Genomic DNA, 11,820 nt, shown 5'->3' on the forward strand with positions numbered 1-11,820 from the left:
CAGTCTCTGCCTTCAACTTTACTGACAACAGTTGTGGAAAGAGAATGACGGGGCTCCAGGGACACTACAGACCCCCAACCAGCACACCCAGCCCCACAGACTCGAGTATACTTGCAGTGACTGGCAGAACCACGGTGGCTCGCTGTTTTCTTAGCCTTTCTCACTCACAGGGCCATGGAGAGCAGTAGTTAAAGTGCTAACATCTCACGGGGATGATGGAGTTTCGCATACATCATTCTTCGCCATGTGACTCTAGCCACATCCTCTTTAGCTTGGGTTTTCTTTTCCTTTTCTTCTTTTTTCTTTTTTTAGTTTTCAGAGACAGGGTTTCTCTGTGTAGCCTTGGCTGTCCTGGAGCTCACTCTGTAGACCAGGCTGGTCGTGAACTTAGAAATCTGCCTGCCTCTACCTCCTAAGGGCTGGGATTAAAGGCAGCTGCTAGCGTGGGTTTGCATTTTTTATCTTTAATAGAGGGCCAGTCCTGCCATGACACAGGGGTTCTACAGGTTCAATAAGAATACCATGAAATGGATGCCAAGCCAGCAAAAGGCACTTGGTACAGAGTAGATATTAGCCAAGGCTAGCACTGTCCCACTCACTGGCACCTGTGGCTTTGTGTGCCCAGTGACTATCTGGACCTTATCACAAAGCGCTCCATGGATGGCTGAGAACACAAATAGAAGCAGGCAGCTTTGTGTTTCCAGTTTTTATGAAAATTAATAACATTAATACCTCATAAACATATACATACACACATCACTATATACATAGTCATTAAGTTATTAATTAGTCTCTGTATAAAACGTTTCTACATTAGTGTTCCGAGCTAGGCCCAGTCAGTCCTTGGCATATTCACAGTAGCAGCCCTAAGGCTTGGCCCAGTGGGCAGGCAGTGATGAGGTTAGAGAGCGGTCAGCCCTGCAGTGAGCACAGATGTCCTGGTCCGCTCACCCTCCACTCCTTGGTCCCTGTCTTGACATAGGAAGAACAGCTGCTCAGTGCAAGGGCAAAGAGATCCCGTGCCTAATGCTACCTGGTGCCCCAGGTCCTTTGTGTGGTGGCTTCAGGCACCCTGGCAAGTCCTAGAGAATACTGGCCAGCTCTGTGGAGTCCGTATCCGAGCAACCTGAGCTGCTGGCTTCTTCTCTGCAAGAGGAAGAGAAGATGGGTTAGAAGAAGCATCTTCACCCTCCTCTGCTGCCACCTGCCTGAGGAGTCTTGGCCCTGGAGTCCAAGGCAGCTGTCAGTATTGTCTAAACCACAGGCCGGTTTAGTCACTCCCACTGACTGCCCAGAAAATGATGGTTGCTGTTCCCACTGAACAAAGGGGATCACAAACCTCAGAGAGCCACTGGCTCTGGCTGGCTGACATAGTGGCATGAGTCATTCTACCCTGCCCTATCATCTCTGCCCATGCCAGAGGGCCCGTATGCCAGCAGGGCATCAGAATACAGGTTGTGGCTAGAACACAGGGCAGGACTCTAACTAAGCCATATCATGGTTCCTGGCTAAACTTTGGCCTTCTTCATCTGTAGGATAGGAATCCTAAGAATCTTGCCATGGGAGAGGTTGTCATCCCCACACTCAGGAAGCAGAGCCAAGTCAACTGTGTTGGTATCAAACAGCTAGCTCGACACCAGCCTAAGCTAAATGAGACCCTGCCTCAAAAAAAAAAAAAAAAAAAAAAAACAACAGAACAGCTCAGCTACTGTGGGGTCGACTGTTGGAATACTAAGGGGATCCGGAAGCATACTTCCAAACACAAGCTCCTTCAGGACAGAGAGTTCGGTTTTGCTTTTAGAGACAGGGTCTTTCTACATAACCCTGGCTGTCCGTGAATGCATTGTGTAGACCAGGCTGGCCTCAAACTCAGAAAGACCCACCTGCCTCTACCTCTTTGAGTGTAGAGATTAAAGGTACGTGCCATCATGCCCAGTCATTTTTTTGATTGATTGCTTGCTTTTTCCTACCACAATGCTGGTACCCAGAAAGTGTTTCTTTGGCATGGCAGGGATGGCACATGCCTTTAATCCCAGCACTTGGAAGACAGAGGCAGCCAGATTTCTGTGAGTTTGAGGCCAACCTGGTCTACAGAGTGAGTTCCAGGACAGTCAAGAGTACACAGAAAGACTCTGTCTGGAAAACCCAAAAACCAATCAAACAAAACAAAACAAACAAACAAACAAAAAACCAGCCTGTTTTGTTGCCTGTTGAGTAAATACATATGAAGACAAAGGCAGTGTGGTACCTAGCATGTAGCTAAGAATTATCTAGCCCTGTCCAGCAGCAGCACTAGTTGAGAGCTTAGACTGACTGACTACACACACACACACACACACACACACACAGAGAGAGAGAGAGAGAGAGAGAGAGAGAGAGAGAGAGAGAGAGAGAGAGAGATCTCACCGTAGAGCCTGCAGAGCTTTCTTATTCTGTCGCCGCTTCTCCTCGTCAATGGGGTATAGCTTGAAGAGCAGCAGGCCCAGCAGGATGAGGATGATAGGAGCCATGGTCACCAGCATCTTCAGTGTAAACTTGACCTGTTCTGGCTGGTTGCATCCCTGCCTCTGGTACTTGGCAAAACTGTAGAACCCAGTGGGCAAGGAGTGGTGAGGATGGGGTATCTGAACCCGACCCCTGTTCCCAGCCTTGCCCAAGACTCACAGGCCACTCACTCGAGACTGAGGGTAGAGACACCCAGTGAGACTCCAGAGGCAAACTTGGTGAAGAAGACATAGAAGGAGAAGAAGATGGGTTCGGTGCCAGGGGAGTGAGGGTGTTTCAGGTGGAAGTCATCGATAACGTCAGGCAGCATGGACCTACGCAGAGTGGCAGAGGCAAAGGCAGCCATGAATGACCCTCGCCTAGCTACCAGCCCATATGGTATCCATGTTAATGAGTAGCAACTGTCCTCTGGGAGCTTGAAGTGAGGGGATAGCTCTACAGGGTCCATCTATCAAGACAGGTCCTATCTTAGACATTCTGCTTGGCAAAGAGAGGGCAGGCTAGGTGTTTCATAGTTCACATTCTCTATCACTGTATCAGGCAGACCCACCTCATCCCAGGCCCATAGAAAAGCAGGAGGAGAAGCCACCAAAGCAGTGCGTGTTGGCTGGGGAATGCACTTGGCGAGCCTCTGTGTAACCTACCATGGTAGTAAGAAGGCAGCCGCTACACTGATGCCAGCTGCTATGGCCACCACGTAAGTGACGATTAGATTACTCTTCATGAGGGCCACCAAGATGAGAAAAGGAACTGCAGACTGGAACAGAGAGTACAAGAAGATAGGTCACCCAGGAGGCTCCCATCTGCAACCCCCCACATATACCCCAACTCAACTCCAATTCTACCCTTTGAGCCCTACTCACAGAGATCCCAACGTATACAGCTGTCTTCTTGCCAAACCGGGTTAGGAACCACTGCCAGATGGGGATGGTGAATGTGGCCGAGAGCTGTGGGCAACAAGGAAAGTGAAGGTGGCTGTGTTATTGAAGAGAGCCTCCTGCCAATTGCAGGCCCCAAGAGATACCCCTGGGCCAGCCACTGGCCTTGAGGAAGCCGCCAGGCATGTCTGATGGCTTCCCAGGGGAGCGTAGTAGAGTAAGTTGTCCTCCCATCTTTTCATAACTCTGAATGCAGAGCTTATCACAGTTGTTGGCATCCTTGTTTTTAATGGACTGTGCTTTCTAACCATCCAGCCTCAAACCTTCTTCTTTCATGACCCTCCCTAAGCAATCATCAGTGAGATCCAGGGAAACCTCCCTTATCCCTTCATGACTAGGGAGCACCCTGAAGGTATCCTCTGATGCTCAAGGAACCACCCAGACGTATACATCATCAGCTAACCTTACGCCCTGTACTCACCATGATGGCCAGGAGGAGGTTCTGGAACTCGTTTCGGAAGCCCAAGGTATAGGTGCAGAACAAGGCGAAGTTACCTTCCACCAGCTGAAGCATGAGACGGGTGAAGGAAATGAAGAAAAAAGGTGATTTGGGGATCCCAGAGACCTCTACTTGCCCCCGCTCCATCCTGCCCGCCCCTCAGCTTCACCACAGTGCAAATCGTCTCTCACCCCACCCCTATTGGATGTACTCTTGGGATGCGCATCTCAGGCCCTCACTCACCATGAAAGCCAGGGAGGTGAAAAGGAAGCCGGCAATGAGCTTGACATAGGGGCCATGACTCATGACCAGCCGGAGGCCCTGAAAGAAGGGCATTGACTCGGCCTGCTGGGCCTCGTAGAGTTCTGGGGATCAGAGAGAATAATGAGGAGGCGGCAGACGTCCTTTCCAAAAAGCCTGGTGAGCAGGCAGAAAGGGACAACTGCTCCCCAGAGCTTGTGGGTGGGAGGGACCCTCCCCAGAAGGCTCCTTCTCACCTCTCTGCTCCCGCACGCCTAGCACCAGAATGATGGCACAGATGATGTAGATGGAGCCGATGATCCCTGCTGCCAGCAGGTAAGCATTTTGCTATGACATACAGAGACAGGGTCAGTCTGATCTCATCCCAGCGGCCCCACGCCACGATCTCAGGCCAGGCCTTTCTCCCGTGGGGGCCTCACTGTCTCCATCTGTGAACCAGGAGGGTCATCCTGGACCTGCTGCTGCTTCCCAAGGCTGGGCCAAGTCCAGGTATACAAAACGTTACACAGCCAGACTACGTAGTGTGTGAGCCCACAGCCCAAGTCTTCCCCGAATCCCTGCAACTCGCCGGGACCCCGGGCAAGTGACTCGGCCTCCCAGGCTTCGCTCTGCTTGTCTGTGAAGTGGGTCTATGCACATCCTGACACTTACATCTACCAAATGCCCACTAACTGATAAGCTTACCAGCTACTATCACTGCTTGTAGAATAAACGCAAGGCATCCCATCTGTCTTCTTCCCAAACCCCTGCCCTACCAGGGGCCTCACCGTGTCTTTGAGGGAGGTGGTACTCTGGGTGCGATTGACAACTTCTGAGGCCACCACAGAGCCATTCTGGTCCTGGAGACAAGGTGCCTTGGCTTGGCCCACAATTTGTCCTTGGATCGCTGTGCCTATCACTGTGCCCAGCACCTCCACAGTCATTCCTAGGCAGGGGAGAGGTCTTTTCAGATGGGCCCTCACGGCCCAGAGGCCCACGGAGGAAGGTCACTCTTAGCTCCAGGTTAGTTGGGCTAGGGGGTGGGGCAGATGACATTTCAGCCTACTTTCATGGCCTTTCTCTGTGTGACCTTCAGGTTAGTCCCAGTACCTCTCTGAGTCTCACTTGAGTGATAAAGGAAGTGGGTTCTTTTTAATGTGCTTTCATGGGCTAGGGATATAACTCAATGGTTAAGTGACTGCTTGACAGACACAAGGCTCTAGGAAGAGGGGTTCACCCCAGACTCTGACTCATTCTCTCTCTCTCTCTCTCTCTCTCTCTCTCTCTCTCTCTCTCTCTCTCTCTCTCTCTCTCTCTCTCTCTCTCTTTCTCTGCAATAGAGCAAAGAACTAGACCCACAGGAGTATAAGAGGGATGGGGGGGGTAGGACCAGAAAGGTCCAGGGTCCCCTGCAGGCGGGACCAGGATGCTGGGGAGGGACTTACTGTAGGCCGTGGCCGAGTCTCGCTCACTCTGCTCTGTGCTGATGAACATGGTGAGCGCTGAGTAGGGGACATGAAAGCACTGTTGTGGAAGAGAAGCTCTCGGCTGGTTAGATGGATGAGGCACACAAAGGCCACCCCCCCCCCGCAGGGCTCACCAAGATGCCAAGGGGAGGGGGCCCATACTCACCGTGACCAGTGTCTCAAAGAGGCAATAGAAAAGCAGGTACCAAAGGAAACCGTGCGAACTTTCCGTCCCTGACGGGAAGTCAGGCACAAACCAGATGAGGAAGTAAGCAATGATGGCCAGGGGAGTGGAGAAGATGATCCTGAGGAAAGGAGAGGGGTCTGAGTGGAGGCTAGAGGAGTCTAAGAGCCCAGAGCTCTTCCACAAGTGCCCATCAACAGAGGACGAAGTCTGAGCCCTCCCAACCCAGAGCCTCGGAGGAAGAGGTTGATGCCCGTGCCTGAAGGACAGACTGGGGAAAGTTCCCAGACCAGCATCTTGAGCAAGGAGCTTGAAGGGAACAGAGAGCAAGGAGCATGAGGTCAGACTCTGAGTCTCAAGCCTGTCTTTCCTGGAGCAAGAATTCCAGTGAAGGGGGTGGTCCCAGCATCTATCCTTAACCTTCCGTGCATCTCTTATACACACACACACACATACACACACACACACAAGGAAGCTGGAGTGGGTGGGAGAGGCCAGCTCCAGGTAATGGAGAAGGGGGTCACAGAAGAGGATCAGGCTCAGTCACAGAAGTCTGAGGAAGGTAGGGGACAAATGTCTGGCCAAACCATCGTGAGAAATAAGTATCCCTTGGGGCGGATCAACTTCCCAGCATTCGCATAGGAAGCAAAGTGCAAAGGTTAAAAGGAAGGCCTCAGGCCAGCAAGATGGCCCAGTGGGAAAAATGCTTGCTGTGAGCCGGCCAATAACCTGAGATTTATCCCTGGAACACACATGAAGGAAGGAGGGAACCAACTCCCACAAGCTGTCCCCTGGCCTCTACATACTGTGCTGCAGCATGCCCATATGTACGTATGCATGTGTGCACATACACACATAAAATAAATATTCAAAAAAGGAGGAAGCTTTGAGTTACACTTTCTGAGTCTGTCACTAACTATAAAAACGTAGTCTTGGGTGAGTTGTTTAACTTCTCTGACACTCATTTCCTCACATGTAAAATGAAAATAAAAAAACGTACACTGCCTACATTCAACATTTACCTAAATATTTATGAGATGCAATTATGTGCGAGGAATTATTCTGACTGTTGCAGATGTATCAGTGAAGAAGACACCATCGCCCTTGTAAAACTCACGTTCTAGTTGGTAAGCAACAAAACGTTGCATGTTATTCAGCCCTAAAAATAAAAATCTCGACACGTGCAACAACACAGAACTTTAAGGAATGGCCACGTGGGATATAAGTGGTCCTGAGAAAGAAATACTGCACAGCTTAATTTACAGGGGATAACCAAATCCAGTTTTAGACATGACCCTGCAAGATTTGTCAAGTCCTAAACCCGATGACATGAGTTCAAATTCACAGACCTGTAAGAGAAAAAGAATCAGTTCCTGCAAGTTGCCCCCTGACCTACACACACACACACACACACACACACACCACAATCTATCCTCCTAGAACCCCACCCTCACTCCAAAGAAATAGTGGTTGACAGGGAAGAAGGAGTAGGGATTATCTTTTAATGAACTCAAAGTTTGGGTTGGAAAAGATAAATATATATATATATATATATATATATATATATATATATATATATNTATATATATATATATATATATATATATATATATATATGGATGAGCTGCGCAGTAGAAGCACATGCTTTTTTTTATTCTCCAGAATTCAGCAAGCCAACCCAAGCAGGTCTCTGAGTTCAAGTCCAGCCCTGTCTACAGAGCGAGTTCCAGGGCTACACAGAGAGACTCTGTCTCAAACAACAGCAACAACAAAAAGGTTTGGGATAGAAGGTAGTGATGGTCACACAAGGATGTGACTATACTTTATTGGGCACCTTAAAAGTTAATAATGAGCTGGGTATGGTGGTGTACCCTGTAACTCCACATTCAAGAGACAAAGGCAAAAAGACCTGAGTTCGAAGTCAACCTGGGCTACATATTGAGATCTGGTTTTGTTTTTTTTTAATGAAGGGCACGGGGGTTAGAGGGCTGGTTCAGCAGTTAAGAGCACTTGTTCTTGCATAAGACCTAGGTTCAATTCTCAGTACCCACATGGCATGTCACAACTATTCATAACTCCAGTTTCAAAAGATCTAATGCCCTCTTCTAACCTCCCCAGGCACAGATATATGTGCAAGTAAAACATTTACACATGAGATTTACACACGAGATTTACACACGAGATTTACACACGAGATTCTTTTTTGGTTTGTTTTGGTTTTTTGTTTGTTTGTATGTTTTGGGTTTTTTTGTTTGTTTGTTTGTTTGTTTGAGACAGGATCTTTCTACATAGCCCAGGCTGACCTCCAACTCAGGGATCCCCCTGCCTCTACTTAAGAGGCAGATACAGGTTGATTTCTGTGAGCTTAAGACCACACTGCTCTACATAAGAAATTGCAGGGTGGCCAGGGTTGCATAGTGAGACCCTGACCAAGTAATAAAACAAAAAGGGTTTCACTGGAGGTCTATGACTCTAATCTGGGCACTTAGGAAATGGAGACTCAGGACATGGAGGCTAGGCTGGGCTGCATGAAGCCTTGCCTTCGAAGAACAAAACCAAACGAAAATCAAGGCTATAGAACACTTGCTTGGCATGTGCAAGGCCCTGGGTTTGAGCTCTACCACAAGTAAATACATGAATAAGGCAAATGCTGTGCTATAGATATTTTGTCACAGTCTTTGCAACAGTCATATAGCATATTAGAAGGTGACACGTGCTATGGAGAAAAGAAGAGAGTAAATAGACAGGAGACTGAGGGTGCAGTTCTCAGCTGGCTGAGAGGACGTTCATTAACTGAGAAGGCATGGATGGGGTCAGGGAGTCAGGACTGCAGACCTCTGAGAGTGTGGCCCCAGTCAGGGGACAGAGTCGGCGCAAAGGTCCTGAGGCAGGAGGATGGAACGGAACAGCAGGGCCCCGTGGGCTGGAGGAGAGTGAGCAAGGGAGATGGAATTAGGAGATAACGTGTGGAGAAAACGGAACACCTCACAGACAAGGGTAAGGACTTCCACTTTGTGGGTTGAAGTAGGCTTGAGTCTTAAAAAAGTTGACAGAAAAATGTTGAACAGTACTCGGGACATTAAGTGTTTGCTGTGATCACAGCAGGAGGGCTCAACTGGAGAAGTGGCCTTCGGGAACTACTACAGGCCAGGGCCACAAGTGGACAGTGCCTGCTAATCAACCAACCCCAGGTCCCCTGCATCTTAACCTCTCTGGGTGACCCTGCTGACAGGGTCTCACAGTTGGCCTTAGGAGAATGTCACGATCTTTGTGGTTTGTAGGAGGGGTGCAGACGGAGAGCAGAGTAAGGCTAACACTAGCCAACCCTGACAGGCCTAACCTCTTTTTGGTTTCCAAGCCTAGAGGTGCAACCTGGGATGTCATGAACACAATCGCCCCTCGGCCTATGAGTCATCCCATGTGTATTCTGACACATACCCAGGCACTTGCCATCCAGAAAGCAACCTAAGGGGACCTAGCAACTTTCCTGGAATAGCAGTCACACTGACCTAGCAAGAGTCTTCAGATCTCCCTCCCACAAGGAGGCCTTGCTGGCCCTCCTCCTCCTCCTCCTCCTCCTCCTCCTCCTCCTCCTCCCACCCCTCCACGTTGTCCCCTCAGAGAACAGGGCTCCTCCTTAGCCTTCCTCAAACACTCCATCCTCAGAGACAGGCAGCAGCTGAACAGTGAACAGGAACCCGATGTGACTGGGAGTAACCCTGTGCGGGCGGGCGCGTCAGGCAGCGGCCTCCCATTGGCTGGGCCTCATGAGGCGATGTGGGAGCGGGGCCCCGCCCTCCACCAGCTGCCAAGAGGCGGGCACAGGGCCAAGTCTCACAGGCTGGCTCTCAGGACTCCCTGTGCAGCTTGCCCAGGTAAAGGAGGCTCTCCTACCCTCTCCTTCACCCCCTTTGGCCATGAAGCCTGGATCAAAGGCTCCAAGCTGGGTTTCTGCCAGGGGCTGGCAGGACTGCGGTGGGTGGGGGGCCTCGTGGGAAAGGAAACTGTGGAGGTGCAGAGGCTGCTGGAAGAGCTTTGAAGGCCGGAGACCAGGTATGGGCGCCCCTGGGGCAGGAAGGCGCCCACTTAAGCTTGGATGGGCTGGAGATGAAAGGGGTACACCCCCCCACCTCCTGAAGCAGGATGTCCTGGAGGGAACCAGAGCTCCGCTTGGCCTGTCTTGTATGTCTCCATCACTGTCTGATCTATGGCAACTGCCTTCCCCCAACCTTGCCCCACAAGCTGAAGCTGAATAACACCAAGGGAAAAAAATAGTCCCTTCACTCAGTGCTTTGGGATGGGTCCACAAGGCCATTCTTGGTATTTCTTAGCATCGCCCCTACCCAATCAGTCCTACCATTAACTACCTTGAACAAATGTCAGATTGTGTATCACTACTTGCCAGGAGCTATTCTGAACGCTTCACATATTAACGTCCTCACCGTACCTCCGCTTTACCTAAGGATCCGAGATGTTTAGTAACTTGCTCGAGGCTGCACAGCCGTAAGTAGTGAAGCTGCCATTCAAACCCAGGTAACCTCTCAATGGTTCTGCTCCCTCTACCCAACTCTGCTGCCACAGAATGGCAGAAGGGGGGGGATTCCAGTCTCACCAAGGTGAGTGAGCAGGCCTTGGGGAGCCCTGAAGCCTGAGCTGGGGGAGGGAACTAACTCAGCACTCTGCCCAGCCCCAAAATGAACTGTCTGGGTGTCCCAATGCCCATGCCTGGGGCAGCTGAAGCCGCAGGTTGAGGTTTCGACACCTTTGAGCTATTGTGTCATGCTTTCCCATCAACCTCCAACCTGTGACAAGAGATGGAGGAGGACTGGGGGGGGGGGATGGAACACCAGAAGCCTGCCTTTCTGCACTTCGAAGGAGCGTCTGTACTTACCAGGGCATGAGGCGGCCCAGGCGGGTCCAGGAGGACTTGCTGATGCAGAAGCCCACCAGAGGGTCAGTGAAGGCATCCCAGGCTCGGCCCACAAAAAGGATAACGGAAGCAGGGAGTGGTTCCACCTGCCATGGGGAAGAAGCAAAAGGTGTCCTTCATTCATTGCCTTAGCGGGTCATCCCTCCCTGCCACAGCCAAGCCACCAAGACCTTACATCACTCCCTCCTGGATCTTAAAAAGTTTCACCAAGTTCTTTTTCCGAGTCAAGGTTTCTCTGTGTAGCCCTGGCTGTCCTGGAAGTCGCTCTGTAAACCAGTCTAGTCTTGAACTCAGAGATCCACCTGCCTCTGCCTCCCGAGTGCTGGGATTAAAGGCATGAGCCACCACTTGGTTTCACTCACTGTCTTACTAGTGACAATAGCAGGTTCCCAGGTTTAGCACAGTAGTGGCATGTTTGTCTAGAATAGATGAGCTGTTCGGTTTAGTTCTCCCACATTGTGATAAACAATTATGACAAGAGTGGCTTGATGTGGTGGCGCATGCCTTTAATCCAGCACCCTGGAGGTAGAAGCAACATCTCTGAGTTCAAGGCCAGCCTGGTCTACATAGTGAGTTCCAGGACAGTCAAGACCCAGTCTCAAAAACAAAAACAACAAAACAAAAACAAAAACAAAACAAAACAAAAAATCCCAACAACATAGTAATGATGGTGGTGGCGACAACATTGTTTCTTCGATAACGGCATTTTTGGAGTAGGACTGTGTTCGAAGCTTTTCTAGATCTTTCCTTCCCTCTGCTGCACTTAGAAACATCTCATCAAACACTAAACATAGAATCATTTCCTTCCTTCCCTCTGACAGTTCCGAGCCCCTGGCCACCTGATAAGAGAGCTCGTGTTTGTTCCCTGCGCCCCACAGTGAGCCTCAGTTTCCCCTATCTGTAAGAGACTTATCGGTTACAGTGTGTTCTTATGAGGCCAAGCTTTAGCCTGCATATGAAAAGGGGGATGTAGAGAGGTTTTCTTTCTTTCTTTTTTTTCTTTTTTTTTTGGGGGGGGGGGGCTTTTAGAGACAGGGTTTCTCTGTATAGCCCTGGCTGTCCTGGAACTCACTTTGTAGACCAGGCTGGCCTCGAACTCAGAAATCTGCCTGCCTCTG

At 50.2% G+C, this 11,820-nt stretch overlaps 1 protein-coding gene across 2 annotated transcripts in view; it reads right to left on the bottom strand.

The window, feature by feature from the left end:
* Positions 1-479: 479 nt before the first annotated feature.
* Positions 480-11,820, bottom strand: part of Mfsd2a (major facilitator superfamily domain containing 2A) — a 14,928-nt gene continuing 3,587 nt past the window's right edge. The window contains exons 3-14 of one of the 2 annotated variants that reach the window (XM_029540488.1): positions 10,664-10,788; positions 5,755-5,893; positions 5,568-5,646; positions 4,911-5,068; positions 4,380-4,470; positions 4,126-4,247; positions 3,865-3,948; positions 3,369-3,452; positions 3,150-3,262; positions 2,676-2,819; positions 2,407-2,583; positions 480-1,146 (exon numbers count right to left, since the gene is read on the bottom strand). In XM_029540488.1, coding sequence (XP_029396348.1) covers positions 1,083-1,146; positions 2,407-2,583; positions 2,676-2,819; positions 3,150-3,262; positions 3,369-3,452; positions 3,865-3,948; positions 4,126-4,247; positions 4,380-4,470; positions 4,911-5,068; positions 5,568-5,646; positions 5,755-5,893; positions 10,664-10,788 — 1,380 coding nt within the window. In that variant the 3' untranslated portion in view covers positions 480-1,082. The remainder of the gene's footprint in view (positions 1,147-2,406; positions 2,584-2,675; positions 2,820-3,149; positions 3,263-3,368; positions 3,453-3,864; positions 3,949-4,125; positions 4,248-4,379; positions 4,471-4,910; positions 5,069-5,567; positions 5,647-5,754; positions 5,894-10,663; positions 10,789-11,820) is intronic. The other variant, XM_021200425.1, reaches the window with a different exon arrangement.

The sequence above is a fragment of the Mus pahari genome, chromosome 6 (assembly GCF_900095145.1).
Source record: "Mus pahari chromosome 6, PAHARI_EIJ_v1.1, whole genome shotgun sequence".
Lineage (NCBI taxonomy): Eukaryota > Metazoa > Chordata > Mammalia > Rodentia > Muridae > Mus > Mus pahari.